We start from the raw sequence: 20,563 nt of genomic DNA, 5'->3' as shown, positions 1-20,563 counted from the left end.
TTTATTTCTGTAAAATGAATCCCCAGAGTAGGATGGCCTGGCCAGAGGGTCTCTGCTGTTTGGATTGGGTCACAGGTGAGCAGACTGCCTGCTCCTCCACAGCCTTGCCAGTAGAGTAGGCCTTAGCACTGTTCTCATCGTGGCATCGCGCGGTGCTGGAAGACGAGCCTTCCCACTTGTTTCAGATTGCACTTCCTAATTATCAGGGTCTGAGCACTTCGTTCACTGCTCTTGGGGTTTTCACTTCTCGAGTGTTCATCATAATCACTATTTTCAAGTTTGGTTGTCTTTTTCTTAGTTTATAGAAGCTTTGTAGATGTAGTAATAATAACACGTTTCTCTGCCATGTGTGTCAAAACTGTTTTTACCTAGACTACCACATTTGCCTCCTGGCTTAGGTTATTTTTTTAGTTCCACAGTTTGTCAAATAAATTATTTTTTCCTTGCCGACTTTAGAGTATCTTGCTGGAAACCCTGCCTCTCCAGCCAAGGTATGCCACATACAGGAGTCTCCTACTTATTCTTTGCAGTATGTCTGCCCCTTCCCTCATCTATGCTTAGACCTGCCTTGTATGTAGGATGTTTTCTTCCAGATGAAGACCAACTGTATCTGCAGAGCTTTGAAACTGCAGCCTTTCACCCTGACTGAACATGTGTCTTCTGTCATCTGTCTCTCTCTCTCTCTCTCTCTCTCTCTCTCTCACACACACACACACAGATCTGTTCCTGGGGTGTCTGTTCTGTGCTGGAAATGCCTGGCAGCCAAGAGGCTGCAGGGAAGGAGTCTCCCAGGCCCCAACCAAGGAGGCCAGAGCAGGGAGGAGACAAATAAGGACCCAGCTGCTTGTAAAATAAAGTTTTCCCTTTTATTTCAAATCAACCCATTCCCAAGTTAGTGCTGCAAATTGAGATCACGGCCCTGAGTGCCCTGGGGCATGGCAGGGGCACTCCTGTCCCTTCAAGGATAGGCCTGGTGGCCAGGGGTGAGGGGTGCAGGGCTGGCTGGCTGTCCTTCCCTGCCAACCCCAGGGCCTGGCCCACCCCCTAGCTTACTCCCAGGGCCAAGGGCAGGAGTACAGGGGGCAGAGCAGGGAGGCCGTGTCCTGTGTAGGTGTCCGTGGCCAGAGGTGTTGTTAGAGGTGAGAGCCCAGTCAGGCTGGGTTAGTGGGGTAGTCTCCGGCAGCCAGGGAAGGAACTGTAGAAAGAGGCAGACAAGAAGCGCCAGATGCAGGCAGCAGGGCCACCCCAGTGCCCAGAGCAAGGGGAGAGGTGAGCAAGGGCCAGCTGTAGGAGCTGGGTTGCTGCTCTGGAAGCTCACCGGGGTGGGGGCACAGGCTCCAGTCTGGCATAGAGGAGGGGCTCAGATAGATGACTGCCACTGCACAAAGCGCTTGGATTCCTGTGGGCAGATTGGTGAGGAGGCATGGAGGGAGTCTGGCTCTGTAGTGCAGGCCCCCAGCCCCCAGCCCCCTCCCTCAGACCAGTGCATCCAGTACCTGAGGGTTGAAAGGGTCATCATCATCTGTGTCATCATAGTCGTCACTGGGGTGCAACGGAGTGGCAGAGAAGCAGGATGGGGGATCCATCAGAGGGCTATCCATCCCCCCAACCCCTGTTGCCTCCTCCCAGGGTCACGTCCTCCCTCCCCTCCTGACCTGGGCGGGAAGAGGGCCCAGGCTCTGGGCAGGCTGCAGAGGGTGGTGGCTAGGGCCCCCGCAGACAGGAGGGAGTAGAGCAGCAGGAAGAGCAGGCCTTCCAGGGCATCCTCACACAGGCCCCGCAGGGCAGCGCCATAATCCTGGGGTGGGCAGGGGAGGGTGTCAGCAGGCAGTGTGACACCTCTCCCCAACACACAGTGTGTCCACCTGGCTGTGCCATGCTGGATAAGTCACGTCTGTGCACCTCAGTACAAGCACATGGGAGGTGCTCTGAGCAGTCATTATACCCACAGGTATAAACCCAAATCTGGGCCTCCCTCCACCCCACCCCAGCCTCCACAACGGCTCAGCCTTGGTCTGGTGCAGGGCTTCTCCACCTGGATACCACTGACATGGTGAGCCAGATATGACTGTTGTGGGGTGGCCTGTGCACTGTAGGATGTTAGGCAGCATCCCTGGGCCCTGCCCACTCGATGCCACGGGCAGCCCCACCCTGGTTGTAACAACAAAACAGGTCTTCGTGCATCACCAGATGTCCCCCGGGGGCAAAAATCTCTGGCTTACAACACTTAGAGTAACACTTAGAAGAACTGCAGACTTGGAGTTACATGCTTGGGAAGTGTGGGCTGCCCCTACGGTCATCCCTGGATCAGCACAGCCACGTACTGAATGCCCGGCCATAATTCATTCTCCAGATGAGCCAAGGGCCTGCACTGTGCCGGGTGTGGCTCCATGTTCCAGGGATACTTGAGCAACTGGGCTCCAGAAGGTCATCTGAGATGACTGTAAGTTGAGAGGGGACCAGAAGTCTCCTGGGCCCTAGAGCTGCCTGAGGGCTGCTGCAGCCCGTGCAGGGAGAGGGTGCAAGGGCCTGAGGCTAGCACCAGCCAGCGCCATTGCATATGAGGCTAGGAGCTGGGCTTTAATCCATGTGCAGGGAGTCACTGGAGGGTTTTAGTGGAGAAAGCGCTTGATCGGATTGTGTGTGAGAGGCTCGCCCAGCTGCTGGCTGTTGCAGGGGAGGACAGATGGGGGTGGGGGTGGGGGCAAGCAGGGGGATGAGGAATATGCTCTGTGGCCACTGGGTAGGAAGTGAGGTGGGTGACCAGGGTAGCAGCAGGGGTGGAGGAGGAAGCAGTGACCTGAATCCAGATGGGCTGCAGAGGAGGACAGAACTTGTTTGGTTCTGGGAGGTAAGGACAGATGGCAAAAAGGATGATCCTGGGATTCTGGCTTGAGCCCCTGGGTCGGGGACAGGGGTGTCTGGTACTGTGCCAGTGAAGCCCGAGCAAGGGGCCTGTCAGAACCATGAGGCACTGTTTTTACTATATCAGGTACCTATACAGTGTCCTTTCATGGTCCTCCTAGCGCTGCAAGGTACAGATCAGGCTTCCAAAATATGGCTGCCTTTTGCAGTGGCAGAAAGTTGAAGCCCAGAGAGGGCAAGCCACTTGCCTAGAGTCACACAGCCTGAAAGGGGCAGAACTGGGCTTGGAGCCAGGTCTGTCAGGCTCAGAGACACCCTCCTGCCACTTTATCCCCAACGTCCTCAATCCTGATTTTAATGCATGGAGATCCTAAGTCCCAGAGAGGGGAAAGTGAGGCCCGGGGTCACAGGGTACAGGCATGCCTGGTGAGACTCTGACCCTCCCTTCTCCTGCCTCTCTTCCCTCTGTCCGTGGTGAACCTTGGGAAGTGCAATCCAGCCCAGTGTCGGCCTGGGCCATACAGAAATTTGTGGGCCTCTGTTTGTCTTTGAATAAAAGAGCAGGGTTCCTTCTAGGATTCTGCAGCTCAGGCATTCAGCAGTTCTGAGTATTGACCATCCACCCACTGCCCCCTTGCTAGAGGGCCAATCTGAGAAGCTCTGGGGACAATGGGAGCCATGGAAGGAATATGATCACAGCAAGAGCCAGTTCAGGTCTGTGCTGTGGGACAAATAGATCACTCTGTTCAGTTGCCAGATCAAATGCAGGATGTCCGCTTAGATCTGAATTTCAGATGCCCAGTAACAAAAAAAGTTTAGTACAAACATGTCCCAAATTCGGCCTGGAACATACCTACGGTAAAGAGGAATTTGTTGTTTGCTGAATCTGGCAGCTCTGTTGGAGCCCTTGGGGGGGACAGATGAGAAGGGGGAGGAGGCATGTGTCCTCCTCTTGCAGGGAAGACAAGCCTGAGCGCAGTGGGGCTTGGGATGGGGGTGGGTTGACACTGGGTAACTGCCTGGCCATGGAGGCCACAGAGGGAGAGGTCCAGGGCCAGCTGGGAGACCCAGCCCTCTGCACTTTATCTTCCAAGCCTGTGAGATGGGGTGATGACAGCATGACTAACCAGGGCCCAGGTGCGTCCCGCCAGTGCCACACCTAGCAAAGCCATGTGGAGGTGAGTCACCATAACAGACTGTGGTCCTGCCCAGGAAAGCAGGTCTCCTCTTCCAGGACTCAGGGATGCTCCCCTGCCTGTAGCCACACAGCCATGGAGGTGGCAGCAGAGTCAAAGCTGGAATGAGTGTGTAGGACACCAGGCCTGCTTTCTCTGGGCTGCTCCGCCTCCATGCTGCCTCAGCAAGACCATAGCTTTAGGGCTACTGCCCCCTGCAGAGTCAGGTTTCTAAGTGAGGGAACTGAGGCACAGAGTCTGAGGTCAGGAGCTAGGACAGGAGCATGGGCAGGCCTGCTTCAGAATTCACTAAGCTGCAAGGGTTCTAGGAGGGAGACCAGGAGGGAGTGAGGGGGAGGAGGGAGAGAGGGAGGGGGAGGAGAGGTGGTGGGGGAGGAGGGTGGAAAGGGGAGGGAAGGGAGGGTACAGCGGGGTGGAAAGGTGGAGTAGGCAAGGGGGATGCAGAGATGGACGTGGGTAGGCAGAGAACAGCTGTATGGTAGAGAGAGAAATGCTTTCTGGGGCTCCCTGCAAAAATTGGGGCAGGGGGACATGGCTCACCTTGTGCAGGCCACGACAGTGCACCAGTGCCACCAACTGGTGGAAGTTTCCTTCCGTCACATTCAGCGTTTCCTCCAAGGACAGCAGTGGCTTCTGTGTGGGAGGGGAGGGTTACCCTACCCGCTGGGGGGGGGGGCTCCACCCACACACCTGCCCCCCCTCCCCCCCCCAAGTCCCTTCCCCTTGGAGTGGGGGGTGGGGAGCGCCCTCTGCCGACCTGCGCAGAAGGGAACTGGGGGACCGCTTCTCGCTCAAGGCCCTGCAGCTGGGAATGGATGTTGGCCAGAGCTCTCTGGGACAGAGTCAGCCTCTGTGGGAAGACAGAGGAGGACCGGGTAGTGGACGCCCCCTGCCTGCCCTCCTCGGCCCCAGGACACAGGACTGGGGTCCCTGGTGCCTGCAGCCTCCCCCAGGACCAGCAGTCCAGGCCCCAGTCCACCCTCCTCCATCAGGCTCCCTTGCCCTACCTGTTGAAAGGGGTTGGAGACTGCCTGGTTGCAAAGGAAGTAATAATTCAGGATGTCTGAGACAGGAGGGAAAGGGGGGAGCCTATGAGCCTGGGTCCCCCGATTCATGGGAAGGGGTAGGGCCAGGGCCAGGGGCCTCTCTCCAGCCCAGAGGCCTCTGGTAGTCCCATCGGCATGGCATTCAGGGACAGGCCACCCACACCTTCCCCACCCCTTCTGCCCTGCCACAGCCCAAACCACACTGCTCTCCACACTCCCTAGAAACCCCTGCTTCTGCCGGCCTGCCCCTGACTAGACTGTGCTCCCATTTCCCCCAAGTGGCCAAGTCCTCTCTCCTGAGTCCAGCATCTGTATCCCTCTTTCCAGCCCACCAGGAGAGGTACTGAGAGCATCTGAGACTGGGCACCCAGCCCACCCCACTGCAGGCAGGACTGTGCAGGGAGGCCTGAGCATGCAAGGCCCACACGGGGTCGATGGGGTCACCTGAGCCAAGCCCAGTCTCCTCCTGGGTCAGGTTCAGGATGTAGGTGTCAGGACTGGAGCAGAAGTCGCTGAGGCCCTGAGAGAAGTGTTCAGAAAAGGGTCTCAGACCAGAAACTGCTGTAATTCCACATTCCCACAGAACTCACTGTCTGGCTCACCACCCCCCCACCCCTGCCTCCACCATTCCTGGGGAGCCAGGAGTCCAAACCCCTCCTCTAGATCTAGGGGCTCAGTCCCCCAGCCCCTCCTCCCTCAGACCCAGGATTCCAGACCCCTATAGCTCCTCCTCCCTCAGACCCTGGAGTCCAGACCCCCAGCCCCTCCTCCCTCAGACCCAGGAGTCCAGACCCTTACCCCTCCTCCCTCGGACCCAAGTGTCCAAGCCTCTAGCTTCTAGACCTCAGGACCTGCCCCAGGGCCCAGGAGCCTGACCTCCAGCACTCACCACAGCTGTAGCTGCCTCCAGGCCCATGGAGCCCCAGCTCAGGACAAGAACCAGGAGACTCATCACTGTCATCCTATAAAGGGGGAGGGGTTTGGTTTGGAGTTTGGGGGTTCCTAATTTCCCTGCCTCACCTCTTCTCCCTTACCCCAAATCCCATCACAGCCCCACCACCCTTCCCTACCAACCTCTGGAGCCTGGAGGATCAGAAGTAGGGGCAGAGAAGCTGGGGGACAGGGGGAGGATGGAGAGTGCAGGATGTAGACCTGTGATCATTGACCTCAAATTCAATACCTGGTCCCCACCCAGGAGTGACAGGCAGGACGGTGAGAAGGGCCCTGGGCTGGCAAGCCCGCAGCCCAGAGCCCAGCCCAGCCCCCAACTTGCTCTGGGATTCTGGGAGAACTACTGCCCACTTCTGGGATCTGTTTCCTGGCTTTGAATCCACAAGAGCCCTGTAATTCCCAAGCACACCTCCCAGGTTTGAGCACAGCTTGTTTAGCCTCCTGCTCTGCCCACACTCTTCCTCCAAGGTGTGGGTGCCGCCAGAACTGGAACTGCACTGGAGGGTGGTCACAATCTCAGAGCCTCAGGGTGAGCCCCAACAGGACAGCAGGACTTCTCATCCAGGGTGGGTGTAGAGACTTGTGAGTACCAGCAGGGCCCCCAGAGGCAGGGAGGACTCAAGGGCTCCTCTAAATGGGATAGCCCAGCCTGAATGGAAAACCAGCCCTAGGAAGTGCCTGGGTGGCTCCTGGTTGAGCCCCTGCCTTTGGCTCAGGTCATGATCCCGTGATCCTGGGATGGAGTCCCACTTCGGACTCCCTGCAGGGAGCCTGCTTCTCCCTCTGCCTGTGTCTCTGCCTCTCTCTGTGTCTCTCATGAATAAATAAATTAAATCTTAAAAAAAAAAAAAGAAAGAAAGAAAGAAAGAAAACAGCACTTCCTGGCTGTGTGGCCTGGGGCAAGTGGCCCAACCTCTCTGAGCCCCAGTCTTGCCCTGTGTTAAATGGAGAAAAGGAAAATGTCTTCTCATAGAGTCAGCATGAGGGTTCCAAAGAGGGCCGGCCACATAGAATGAGCTGTTAAAAGCGTGGTCTTGAAATTCCTGTGAACCACGTAATCGCCATGCAGCCTCAGATGTGGTTGTCTTCTGCCTCTGGTCCCCGCAAGTCAGGTGCCTGAGGGGCTCCTCTTTCCCGGATTAAGTCAGTAATCAACCCATCCTCAGTGCAACCGCTATATATTTTTTCCCTAGGATTTTGGAGCCCTTTCCGGGCCTCAAGACTTAGGTTTCCAGGTCTGCCCTGCTCTTCCTGGGCTGTGCTAGGTCTGGTGTCTGTACAGGCAGGCTCAGCCCAGGACCCTCATGGAAGTTTGTGGGACAAGAGAATGAAAGTATGAACCTGGGCAGGACAGCGGTCCCTCTTTTAAGGGCGTTATGGGATATAAGGGCGTTCCCCCTTGTCCTGTGAAACGAGCCTGCTACAGGGGCGCCCAGACTTACACAATCACCAGCCACTTGCTCTGCTTCGCCAGGCCCAGGAGGGTGAAGAGGCAGACCAGCAGTTCCAGGAGCAGCAGGAGGACATAGGCCAGCCATCTGGAGAAGGGACGAGGGTGAGGCTCAGCAGACAATCCAGCCCTCAGTACCCACGGCCCCAGACCAGTACCTGGCAGAGGGGCACAGCACCCCACATTCACGCCCTGTTCTGCCTGGCCATGTGACCTCCCCGTTGCCATGTCCCCAGGCCACAGCCAGCTGGTTGTGGAACATGCATGCTGGGAGGTGGGCCACTGCAGCTGGTATAGAGCTCAGGTCTCAGGGTGGGGAGGCACCCAGAACCCTACCCTGGCTGGACCACGCACAAACCCTGTATCCAGGCACAGCGATTGGTCTCCTGGAGCCCTGATGGCCACCTCACCCTGCAGAGGGCAGCAAGTCATCCCCAGGCACAGGCTGAGTGTCCTACTACATGATCTGGGGTCCAAGCACCAGCCTCTCCACTGCCTACCTGTGTGCAACCTGGTTCCTGTCTCAGGAACTTAGCCTCCTGTGCCTTAATTTCCCTGCCTGTATATGGGGGGGGGGGGGGGGGACACAAGAGCATTTGCTCCAAGAGGGTGTTGGAAAGCTCATGAGCAAGAACTCAGAAGGATGCTGAGCACACAGGCACATGTGAGCTTGAACCTTACTCAGGGAACTTTAAATGTTATTCAGTGAAGCATTAATGATGGATTCATGCTGACTGGAGTGCTGGCATGTCGTGAATGCTCCATAAACAGTGTCCCTGTCACTGGCCCCACACAGCTGGGCCCAGGCTGGGGTGCCAGACCGGCCAGAGGACCCTCCCTTCCCAGGCAGAGCTGGGCCCAGTGGCTCCCCAAGACCTCTAGGCCTTTGCTCCCAGCATCCCCACTGCCTATCCCAGCTTCACATCTCACTTCCCACGCTACAGCCCTAAGCATCTCTGCTCACCTGCTCTCCGCCCCCAGGAACTTGGCCAGGAAGCTCTCCCTCACCTTCACTGAGGGAGGACTCCCAAGTGCCAGGCACTCATATTGGTACATTCAGAGACATTTGCTGGTGGTGGTATGGGTCTGCCTCACCCCAGTGTAGCCTGCATAGCTGCCCAGGACCCCTAAAGGGGGTTGAGGCCTAGCATGTGGCTTAGCCACAGTGCAAAACCTGGACTGCCTGGGACCCAGGCCTCTCTGATGCACCACATGGGCATCCTCATCACAGACTGCTCCAGCCCTGGTGTGCCTCCACCCTGGAGCATAGAAGCCAGGACCTAGTCTCTTGACCCTGCCCTCATGCCCAGGCAGGGCCCTCAGAGCATGTTGGATAAACAAGAGACATAATTCCTAGTAGCTGAAGCAATGAGGACTTCATCATATTGGCTGCTGGGAAGGGTGGCTGCCCAAATGTCTGCATAACTTGTTTTGTCCCTCCTTCAAATATCACCTCGGTGATGGCCATCCCAGACACTCCCTACACACACACACACACACACACACACACTCCACGTTCAAACTGCCAGCCTCTGTCCCCAACCCAGCACCATCCCCTTCTCTTTCATTTTTCGCCAAAGGTCTTACCACCCACCAAGTACATGCATTTTGTCTCTTATTGGCCACTTTACTGGAAGATGGGCAAGAATTGCTGTCTGTACTGCTCACTGCTCTGTATTACAACCAATTACATTTTACACACACCTGTATAGTGCGTGCTGGTCACTGTTGTAAGCACTTAACAGATATGGATTCATCTGACCTGCAACAATCCAATGAGGGGAGTGCAACCCATCATTCCCATTTTACAGATCGGGACACTGAGGCACTTGTCCTGTGGTTCCAGAGTGGCCATCTGGCTTTAGAGTTCATGTCGCTAACCACTTGGGCACTCCTCTCTCTCACCACAAGGTGCTAAAGAAATATTTGTTGAGTGGATACACACGTCAGATGGATGACAGGAGGAAGAGGCAGTCTGGGTTCAGGGAGTGGGTGAATGTGAGGGGAGCATGGGGTCCACCTCTGGAGCTGCAGGGGCTGTCCTCGGTGTTGTAGGATGCCTCTCTGGTCCCTAGGTGCCAGTAGCACCCCCTCCTCCCAGTGGTGACAACCAAACATGTCTCCTGACATTGTCTGATGTCCTGGAGGCACAATCAGCTAGGATGAGAATAATGCTGGCCCTACAGGGCAAGGAAGAGCCATCACCCACCTGTACTCCTCCACAAAGGACACATCTTCGGCCACTTGCAGGAGGCTCAGGGGCACTCCCCGCCAGAAGGCCAGCCCCTGGAGCTGCTGGGCCACAGCCTCTGCCTGTCGCCGAGCCCCCCGGGCGGCGGCCACCAGCTCCGTGCGCTGTGCAAGCACCTCCTCCAGAGTGGTCAGCTCTGTCCTCACTGCCTCACCCAGCCTCTCCACTGTCTCCAACACCTGTGTGCAGGGGTGAATCTGGGGTCAGAGAAGGGCGTTCTTGGGGGAGGACAGGGTTGGGTACAGGGTTGTGGAGGTAAAGTAGGAGTGACAGGTGTCTGAGATCTGGGGGCTAGGACATCTGTGGAATGAAGAAAGGAGGGAGGGGTACAGTTCTGTGGCCTCCTATCAGGAGCTCTGGATGGACAGTGCATGGGCTCCTGAACTGGGATTGGCTCAAACAATGGCTAATTGTTTGAGGCTGAAGTTGGCATCTGCCTGCTTGAGTCTGGGGTCCTAAGTCTGGGGTCTGCACTGGACATGAAATTTGGGGTCTGGGGCCAGCCTGTGTCTCAGCTCTGGATCTGGAACCCTGGGCCAAGGGATGGGAGTTAGGCCTCTTGTCAGAGTCCTGGGTCTCAGCACTGAGGTCCCCCTGAGCTTTTGTGTACACCACAGATCAGGACTGAGGGCCTGGATCTGACCTGAGAGCAGGGGCTGAGGTCCCCAGTGTTGGGTCCAGGGCTGAGACTAAGTGTGAATTAGGGTCCAGATTTAAGCCCCATGATGCAAATCTGGGGAACCCAAGGTTCTGAAAGTTCCATATGCAGTCAGGTTTGGGTGTCAGGTGTACAGTCTGAGGTCTACAAGTTGCAGTCTCAAGTTCTGAGTCTGGGGTCTTAAGTGTAAGGTGTGGGGTCTTGGCTCTGAGTCTGGATCCCATTTCTCTGAGAAGTGGACCTTTGTCCGGGTAGGGGAACCAGTCTGGGTGTGGGTCTGGGGTCCAGCGGGTGCCTGGCCCCTCACCAGGTGGTCTATGGCGCTGAGCGTGTGGTTGGCATGCAGCAGTGCGGAGCTGAGCTGGGACACCCCATCACTGGTCTCGCTGTTGCCATAGAAACCGATGCCAATGCCGGCGCTGAGAGGGGGAGGGACGGGAAATCACAACCTGTCTTGGGACCCCGGGGGGCGCGTCCCTCCACCCTCTCATACACCCACCCCCACCCTATTGGGGTCTCCCACCCCCACCCCATTGGTCCAGCCCGTCGTGGGAAAGGATCGTCTCCAGCCTGGCCCCCCACTGGTTGCCAAGGTAACGGGAAGCCCCCCTCCCCCGCCCCAGGGACGTCATTGTGATGCTAATGGTGGGTGGAGGGGCGGGGCGGGGAGGGGTGCGGATTTAACCCGCACCTCACTGGAGCGGAACCCCTGTCACCCCGGGGCCCCCAGGAGAAGCCCTCCGACCAGGACTGCAGGCCCCACACCCATCCCTCCATCCTTTCCTCAAGCATTCTGAGTTCTGTGCATCTGCCCCTTCGGGGTGCCGCCGTCCCCCGCTTCCTGGGGTTTCCTAGGAGTGCTGGCCCCCCTTGTCATCTCTTGCGGGACCCTGAGCCTGTAGCTCTCCGCTTACCCCACCCCCGGGACCCAAGCGTCTGGCCAGCTGAGAGCAAGACAAGGGAATGTGGGCCGATGGGCCAGAAGCCTGCGCCCCCGCCCCTCCGCAGCCGGCACACAGAGCTCCATTGTAGGGTCTGAATGTGGGCCCCCCTCCCCGACCTCCCCAGCGTGTCCTCCGCGGAGGGGCCAGGCCGGAGCGGGCGGAGGGAGCCGGACGCCCTCACAGTTCCCAGCCTCGGCCCTGGGATCCCACGCCCGCCCTGGCGCCCCCGCCCATTGTTCACCCTGGGATAAAGCTGCTCTTGTTCCCAGGCCGCTGGGGGCCGGCCGTGTCTCTCCCCCACGGGGCCTTTGTCCACCCCCGCATCCACCCCCAGTCAGGAGAGCCAGGAGAGGAAGCGCTTTGGATATAGGTCGCCCAGCGTCCTCCCCCCAGACACCCCCAAACACGCTGTGCGGCTCCCTGCGGGGAGAGAGTGGGGTAGAGCCCAGCCCGCAACCATCGGGGCGGGTCTCTCTGGGATCCGTGGACTGGGCCGCCTGTCCTGGGCTGGGGGGGTGGCCTGCAGGGGAGGGCTGTGCCTATCTAGGGCTGGTGTTCCGACAGTGGTGTAAGGGTGTGTCCTCAAGTACTCTTCTCTCTTCCCCAAGCTTGTGGGGGGTCACAGAAGTACCCTCCCACCCCGGGCTCTGAGAGGGGCTTGCAGGTCTGAATCTCCACTCTGCCACTTGCGCAGAAGGGCCTTGAGGAGATGCTTTCTCCATCTCCCTGAGACTTGCCCAGGGCTACGTGGGAAGGAGTTAGGCCAGCTCGGGTCTGGGCTCCCAGAGGCGCTCCTGGACTGTAAATATAGATATTATTTTGCTGTCTCTCTCCCTGACTAGAACCTCAGCTCCATGAGGGCAAGACTCTTGTCTGGCCAGTTGGATATCTCCTGTAGAGTAGATCTACACAGTAATAGTTGTGGAATAGATGAATGAATGAATGAATGAGTTAATGAATGACATCACCAGCCACTATTCACAGAGCATAACTATGAGCCCTATACAGTCTCTCATTTAATCCTACCGTAACTAGGAGGTGGGTGTTACCATAATGTCCATTGTAGAGATGTAGAAACTGAGTCCTGGAGAGATTACATCACTCCCCTCATTGCACGAGGTATTCAATGACAAAGCCATCAAACCCTAGCTCTTAACCCCTACCCCCTCCTGCAGGCCTGGCTGTCCTTGGGAAGTCACTCCTCCTCTTGAAACTCAGTTTGTCCATCCATGAAATGGGAGCAGTTCTTCCCGCTGCAAGGCTGAGGTGGGACACCCTCAGGAAGACCAGCCGAGGTTGTGGGGAACCCTGCCCCACTCCCCACCCACCCTGGGGCCCCATTACCAGCCGACGAGTAGGGCAGCAATGCAGCTCCATGTGACACAGCCTCCCCCTGGTGGGGGGCTCTTGGCCCCGGAGGGCTCTGGGGTCCGGCAGCAGCAAAAGCGGATGAGGTAGACGGCAATGAAAATGAGGCTCAGGCCCAAGCCCAGGCCTGCCAGGGCCACCACCAGCAATAGGGCCTGGGAAGGGGGAGACATGAAGCCTCAGAGGGGCTCTGCTCCCCCCACCCCTGCCTGGCTGGAGGTCCTGGATCTGGGACTTTAGTGGAGGTGAAAGTAGCCCTGGCTAGAATGGGGGCCAAGCCCACCCTGTGGTTCTCAGGTTTGTGGGGAAGTATGGGGTCCCCGCCCCTCCCAGGCTGGCAGCTTGGGCTCAGTGGTTTGGGGCTGGGTCACTGGAGGGGACTTCCAACTGAGAGGCCTAAATCCTGGGTTCCAGTTCTGCTCCTGGCATGACCTTTGGCAGGGGCCTTCCCCTCTGTGAGACTGTCTCCTCTTCATCCCCAACCAGGCAATTAGAACAGAGCATCACCTAGGACCCGCTGAGACCCAGATCAGGAACTGGCTGGGATCAGGGGGTGGACAGGGGCGCCTATTCCCAGAGATGTGTGCATAGTCAGGGGTGGGAGGCTTCCTCTTCCCTCCTCCTTGCTGGTCACCCCCACTCACTGCTCGCTCTCCCCCCTACTGGTGAGCTCTGCACACCCACCGCAGTGTGAGTCTGTCACCCAGGGACTCACGGGGAGGGGGACGTGACAGCTTCCATGACAGTGTGTGTGTGCAACACTCAGAGATGGAGACTTGGAGATAGAGACAGAGGCACAGAGAGAGCGGAGGTGGGGTGGGGCCAGGGGGTGGAAAAGTAGAGATGCCGAGAAAGGAGACACAGAGATAAATGGTGTCCAAGTGGAAGGCTGGGAGGAGGGAGGCAGGAAGAGAACAGGTATGTGTCATTGGAAAGCCTTGCAGGACATCGGGGCTCTCTGCAAGACAGAACTTCACAGGGAGTGCTGTGTAGTCCAGTCCCCTTCCCAGGTCCTCAGAATGGGGAAGGGGTTTACCTTGAGCCACACAGCAGGTAGGGACACCATCAGGAACAGAATCAGACATGCAGACTCACCAACACTGTTTCCTGTAAACCACAGTGTCTCTGCCTTCATCGTAGTGTGGAGTGTGTGTGTGTGTGTGTGTGTGAATGACACAAGTGTGTGAGGCATTTGCATTTCTAGCTGTGAAACTGGATGTTTTATCTATGACTGAGTTTGTCTGCCAGGAGATACTACACCTGAGTGTGTGTGTGTGTGTGTGTGTGTGTGTGAGAGAGAGAGAGAGAGAGAAAGAATGTGTGTCTCTATGGGAGCACCTATATCTGCAGGTGTGAGACTGATCTGTTGGCACTTGTGTGTTTCTGGGCATGATTGAGTCTGAGTGGTCTCTGGTTGGGTGTGTGTGTATGTGAAAGTGTGTGAGTGTGTTTGTGTGAATGTGAACATGTGTATGTTATGTATGAGTGAATGTATGTGTACATATGTGTGAGTTTGCGTCTGGGTGTGTGGGTGTGTATACAAGTGAGCTTGGGATGTGTGAATGTTAGAGTGAGGGCAGGAACTGTGTGAGTGTGTGTATGTATATGCGACTAAGTGTATACAAGTGAGTGTAGAGTGTGTGTGTGAGTGTTTGCATATGTTTAAGGGCAAGATGTGTGAATGTGAGTGTGTGAGTGTATATAGAAGTGAGCTTGGGGTGTGTAAATGTGTGAGTGTTGGACTGAGGGCAGGAAATGTGTGTGTGTGAGTGTGTGTATGTATATGTGACTGTAAGTGTATACAAGTGAATGTGAGGTGTATAAGTGAGTGTATGAGCGAGGACAGGAATGTGAGTGTGTAAACCTGTGACTGTGAGTGTGAATACAAGTAAATGTGTGTGTGTGAGTGTGAGTGTGCCTTCCAGCCTGGTGTCACCCAGTGCCTGACTTTTTTCAGCTGTGTCCATAGCAGTGATCTTCCTGAGGGGCAATGTCCCCTCCTGGGTCGTGTGACTTGGTACATGTCCCAGTGCTGTCACCCTGTCGATGAGGGGGGCGGAGTGAGCCTCTCCGAGTGCCTCCGGCAGTGGCTGAGGCCAGCAACCGGTGTGTGGTTGTGTGGGCAGGTCTCCTCGGCTGTGAGCGGGCGTCAGTGAACAGCACTGGAGGTCGTGATTGTGTAAACGAGAGGCTGTGGGCGAGGGGGTGGCCGTCCCTGTTTGGTGGGGAGAGGGCGGCATGGAGTAGGCAGGGAGAAGCTGCTCCCAGCTGGCACAGCCATGACCCAAATAGCTCAGAATACAGCACACATCCCCCTCTCTGCTTTTCTGGGACCCCCCCACTCCTTCTAAGCTTTCCAATCCCCAGCCCTTTATCCCAAGAGCTCCCCAGCACAGACCTGAGGGGCCTAGACCGTATAGGCAGGCCCCAGGACCCATCCAAAGGCTCTGCCAGGACTCCCAGCACCCCCCCCACGCACACACTCCCCCACCCTTAGCGGGCTCAGCCAAGCCTTGCTCCTCATTAATCTCAAAGTCAAGGACTTGAATTAAACTGGGTCAGGGGACAGTTCTTTTGCCCCTGTTGGAGCTGACCCAGGCTGGACCCCTTCCCCAGGGACTCCCCCGCTTCCGTGAGGTTCTCACCCCAGCCCCACCCTGCCGACCCATTTCTGTTATCCTCTGGTCCCCAAATGGAACCTCATTTTCACCCCCACCCCCACCCCGAACGCGCTGACCACCCCTTCTGTCCCAGGACTTCCTCTTCTAGCACCTCCACCTCGTTTTCCCAGCCCCGACCCTAAATCCCTCTCGCCCCTTCCCCATTTCACGTCTCAATCCTGTCCTGAACCCCGGCACCCCAGCCTTCCTCTCCAGCTCCTATCTCTGCTCCTATCTCTGCTGAGTCCCACTTAACTGGGCTGCCCAGAACCCATCTGGGGAGGGGTCATCTTTTAGGACACGGAGAGTGGACCTATCGCCCTGATGACCCTGGAGGCTACCTTCCCAGGTAGCTCTCAGAGACCCTGGAATCCAAGGCGCCCCCAGTCCCTTCCCTCCTCTGGGACTAAGGGGTTCAGGCCCCTGCCCCCCCCCTTATTTAAAAGGAGCCAGGGCTCTGGTCTCCCTGCACCTGTCCCAGGGGAACCTCTAGGTATGGGAGCCCCATGCTCCTCCTCTTCCAGATACCCCAAAGTCCGGGCCGGCCCACGGCCCCAGAGAACACCCAGCCCCCTTCTCCCTCGGGACCCAGAAGCTCTGCCTTCGCCCCCGCCCCCGCCCCCAGGACCCCACACCCGCTCCCACCTGCTGGTATTCTTGCTCTTGGGGCGCGAAACCGCTGGGTACCGGGCGGAGCTGGAAGTCGGCGCGGGGCAGCTGGTGGAGCAGATGCACCCAAGCCGAGGGTCGGTAGCCCGGGGGCGCACCCATAGCCCCCGGGGAGGGCTCAGCGGGGCCGACGCCGGGGCTGCGGGAGCCTCGGCAGTGGAGCGGGGCGCGGGCGGAGCGGGGTCTGGCGGGGCTCAGGGGAGCGGAACAGGGGGAGGGAGAGGTGGGGGGCGGAGATTGGGGGAGGAGGGGGGAGGCGCGGGCCAGACGGGGACGGTGCTGCCCCTGGTGGCTTCCGGGGGGACTGCGGCGCCGCCAGCGGGCCCCAGCGCTCCGCCCCTTAGTGACGGCTTCCACCTGCGGCCGGCGCAGGTACCACGCTGTCCAGCGATATCCTGGTCCAAATGAGGCCGCTCATACTGGCTATAGTCCTACGGCCACATAAGGACCCCTTTGTCTCTAGGAAGAACCTTTATGTCTATGCAAAGGTCATTAAGTATTTGCACAGCATTTTACACATGACAGGCATTTGCGTCAATAAACCCCCTCCCTCACTCTGTGTGTAAAAGTACTCTCGCCTGTAAAGGATGTCATTTGGGTAAAGTCCCCACCTTTTAAAATCGGTGTAAGAACACAGCTTCTATACACAAACCTTCCTATGAGTACAGACCACTCCAGAATGTACGCTTGCTTGCCAGTGTAAAGGACCCCTCACATCTGCATAAGGACTTCTCCTACTCCGAGAAGAACCCCGCTCATCTATCTATCTAGGGACCCCTTCCATCTGTATAACAATGCCTGGCATGTGTTGAAGAACCTCCCCAAACTCTTTAAGGATTACTTCAGTGTACATAAACTCTCCATGCCCCTTGCCATTCACTTACAGTTTACAGAGTATTTTTCCAGCCACTATCTGTAATGAGTCTCATAGAACCCACTGATGCCATGCTGACATATGGGGAAGTAGAGACACTTGGAGGGCACTCAGCTACCTTGACATCACCACCCAGGCAGTCACTGTTGGAGATAAAACTAAGGTTCTCAGAAATCTGCCCCAGGGAGCCTCCCCACCCTTGCAGAGCTAGGCTAGTCTTTGCCACCTGGAGTCCCCACAGCCGACTTCCCCTGCAAGGACTGAGATGGGCAGGAAGAAAAAGGGGAGGTTAGTATTTCACCATTCTCCTCCTGATATTGTGCCCCAGGTTGGTGACAAAGGGGTAGTTGCTCATCCCATTACTAGGAGAGAAACCATGATAGTCATGGTGATGATGCCATGGTGATAGTCATGATGATGGTGGTAATGATGGTGGTGATCGATGATGATGGTGATGAAGGTGATAATGGCAATAATGGTGATGATAAAGGTAATGGAGATGGTGGTGGTGGTGATGATGATGGTGGTGATGATGATGATAGTGATAATGGTGATGATGATGGTGGTAATGATAGTGATGGTGATGATAGTAGTGCTGATGGAAATGATGATGATGGTGGGGATACTGACACATAGTGACAGGGAAGAATGAGGATAGCTGCCCTCACCTCTCTCTCTCTCTCATCATCTCTACCTTGGTCTTCTCCGGCACACCTCCAATTCCAACTCCAGTGGTTGGAGTCATGTCCTCCACTGTCGTCAACTAGATAGGCTGCATGGAGCCTGGAGATGACAAAGTTCTTGAGATGAGAAGCCATGAGTTGTGCTACGTGACTCCAGGCAAGTGAATCCCCATCTTGGAGTCTCTGCTTCCCTATCTGTCAAATGAAGGGAAAGAAGTGAGGTTAGCCTGTCTGAAAAGCCCTTGTTAGATAATTTTCTACATCGTGTCTGAGCCAATGTTTGCAGAACCAGCAGGACTTGCTAAGGGGGAGAAGAATTCCAAATTCCATAATGTGTGTAGTTGGGCTCATGTATCTGTGGGTGGGCTGAGGTGGTCATTGTGACTCAGTGACTCAAGAGCACTCAGTGGCTCCCATTGCCCATGGGATCAGGTCAAACAAACCCTCTTAGTCTTGCTTTCATGTCTTCCACCATCTGGCCTTATGTCCACCCTCCCCAATATAGATATTTGAGGGTAGTAGATTTCCAACCCATGGAACCTCAACCACACTGAGAAATACATTTTACAGTGTGATCTGGCACACACATGTCAGAAGTGAAAAGTCTCACGAGCAAAACTGACCTCCACTCAGCACGATGCTCTCAGATCTCTCCCATGCTAGTTCTATTTCAGAAATAAAAATCTGGTCACAACCTAAATTTTTCATGACTGGCTAATGGGTCTTGACCTGCAATCTGAAAAACACTAATCTTGAATTCCAGAGAACAATCTGGGTTGGTGTTAGAAAAGGAGTAACTCCTACTGAAAAGATGTAGGTTACATTGGCTTCTGGGTTGGGGGATGGCAATGGTGCAGTGTTTTATTCCTGCACCCCTTCTCACAAAGTGTGTGCATGCATGAACAGACATGCACAAACAGGCACACACCACTCCCTGTCACTCCCCTTCAGAAAAAGGTTTGTTGACTGAATCTCCCACTTTCTCCCTCTGTCTCCTCTTGTATCTCTCTGTCTCTCTCATATGATTTGGGTCCCAGAAGGTCCGCATTCTTTAAGGCTTTACTTCCAGCCTTTACTGATTGAGCCCAAGGCATCCATCCCAGTCAATGGGAGAGCTGAGATGATGTCTGACAGAAATTTGTTCTCTTTGACCTCCTCCTGCCCTTGCTCCCTGAGTCTGTTTCTCATGACAAATGTTTTTTCCAGGGTAGTCCCTAAGCATTTATAGGGTTCTTGGCTGAATACCACTGCAATGCCATCTCAAGCTCTATAGGTGTTAATTCAGGGTGGGGTCCCTGAGAAACCCCCATTGGAGAAGGGCTCAGAGAATGTGGTTGTTCCTGTCTGGTTTCAGGCAATGATTGCCATATGGAAAGAGGGACCCAGCAATGCCAGATGTTTCAAATTTCCAGGAGAAGACAGAAATTTAGATATTTTTAAAAGCAGAATGTTAAATGTTAAATGTTAAAACTAATTCAAATACCAAAAAAAAAAATACTGTGTGGGCCAAATAAAACCTGTCTGTGGGTTGGAGCTGGCTGATTTATAAGCTCTGGTCTAGCCAGATGCTCAGCAGCACCAGCAAACAGAGGAAGGGACCCACAAAGAGGCTGCGGAGGAGCAGCCCAGAGATGCAGGAGGGAAGCCAGAGACAGGCAGCAATGCCACCTCCTCCAGGAAGGCCTCCTGACCTACCTCTCTCGATGGAAGGCCAAATCAGCTCCTGGCTAGAGGGTTCAGCATGTACTCCACAAGACTCAAACTTTGGGATACTTGCCAGCTTAACAAGGTGGTTGAGTATATGTTGTATGAGTCCAATCTGATGGTGTTCTAGAACAGACGAAACCAACCTATGATACCAACAGAAATCAGAGCAAGGGTTACCTCTGGGAAGGTGGGGACAGGGCTGACTGGGAAGGGGCTGGAGGGAAGGCATTATTCTGTATCTTGATAAGGGTTTGGGTTTCACGATTTGATATATGTATATATATATATTTTTTTTTAAATTTTTATTTATTTATGATAGTCACAGAGAGATAGAGAAGCAGAGACACAGGCAGAGGGAGAAGCAGGCTCCATGCACCGGGAGCCCGACGTGGGATTCGATCCCGGGTCTCCAGGATCGCGCCCTGGGCCAAAGGCAGGCGCCAAACCGCTGCACCACCCAGGGATCCCGATATATGTATATATTACACAATGATTATCACAGTAAGGTTAGTTAGCACATCCATGACCTCACATAGTTGCATTTTGTATGCGTATGTGGTGAGAACTTTCAGAATCTCTCCTAACAACTTTCATGGTACTGTTAATTCAAAATCTCTCTTAACAATATGGTATTGTTAATTATAGCCAAATGCTGTACATTAGATCCCCAGCACAAATACATTTTACACCTGCAAGTTTGTGCCCTTCAACCACTTTCACCCCTTCCCCATCCCCTGCCCCCACCCTGGGCTACCACCAATTTATTCTCTGTATCTGTGGATTCAGGGTTTTGATTCTACACATGATTAAGATCAGACAGTATTTGTCTTTCTCTGACTTAGCTCATCTAGCATCATGTCCTCAAGATTAATGCATATTGTCACAAATGGCAGGATTTCTTTCATCTTTATGGTTGAATAATATTCCATTTTACATACATATGTAAATGTGTGCATATATGTAAATATATTTGCGATTTATGTATGCATATATGTTGAAAGATTTACATATATGTCATATATGCATATATATTTTTTAAGATTTTATTTATTTATTCATGAGAAACACACAGAGAGAGGCAGAGACACAGGTAGAGGGAGAAGCAGGCTCCAGGCAGGGAACCCAACATGGGACTCAATCCCAGGACTCCAGGATCATGCCCTGAGCCAAAGGCAGACGCTCAACCACTGAGCCACTCAGACCATATATCTTTGAGTTAGTGGTTTTGTTTTCTTCTGATA

At 55.2% G+C, this 20,563-nt stretch overlaps 1 protein-coding gene across 4 annotated transcripts; it reads right to left on the bottom strand.

Moving 5' to 3' along the window:
- Positions 1 to 844: 844 nt before the first annotated feature.
- Positions 845 to 16,372, bottom strand: TTYH1 (tweety family member 1). Of its 4 annotated transcripts, XM_025985325.2 has the most exons (14): positions 16,035 to 16,372; positions 12,706 to 12,884; positions 10,725 to 10,836; positions 9,718 to 9,938; positions 7,501 to 7,596; positions 5,997 to 6,069; positions 5,552 to 5,627; positions 5,069 to 5,124; positions 4,819 to 4,911; positions 4,602 to 4,694; positions 1,656 to 1,798; positions 1,497 to 1,542; positions 1,319 to 1,399; positions 845 to 1,195 (listed from the first exon to the last, which is right to left on the bottom strand). In XM_025985325.2, exons 1-13 carry the CDS (start codon positions 16,158 to 16,160, stop codon positions 1,361 to 1,363), a joined length of 1,353 nt encoding a protein of 450 aa, XP_025841110.1. In that variant the 5' UTR covers positions 16,161 to 16,372; the 3' UTR covers positions 845 to 1,195; positions 1,319 to 1,360. The 4 variants fall into 4 exon arrangements, with proteins under 4 accessions (XP_025841110.1, XP_025841109.1, XP_025841111.1 ...); XM_025985324.2 differs by lacking the exon at positions 1,497 to 1,542 and having other exon boundaries at positions 16,035 to 16,360; XM_025985326.2 differs by lacking the exon at positions 1,497 to 1,542 and having other exon boundaries at positions 12,710 to 12,884; positions 16,035 to 16,329.
- Between the last annotated feature and the right edge of the window lie 4,191 nt (positions 16,373 to 20,563).

Source organism: Vulpes vulpes, chromosome 1 (assembly GCF_048418805.1).
Source record: "Vulpes vulpes isolate BD-2025 chromosome 1, VulVul3, whole genome shotgun sequence".
Classification (NCBI taxonomy): domain Eukaryota; kingdom Metazoa; phylum Chordata; class Mammalia; order Carnivora; family Canidae; genus Vulpes; species Vulpes vulpes.
The sequence above is the reverse complement of the archived record's forward strand: the minus strand, read 5'-3'. Positions and strand labels throughout refer to the sequence as shown.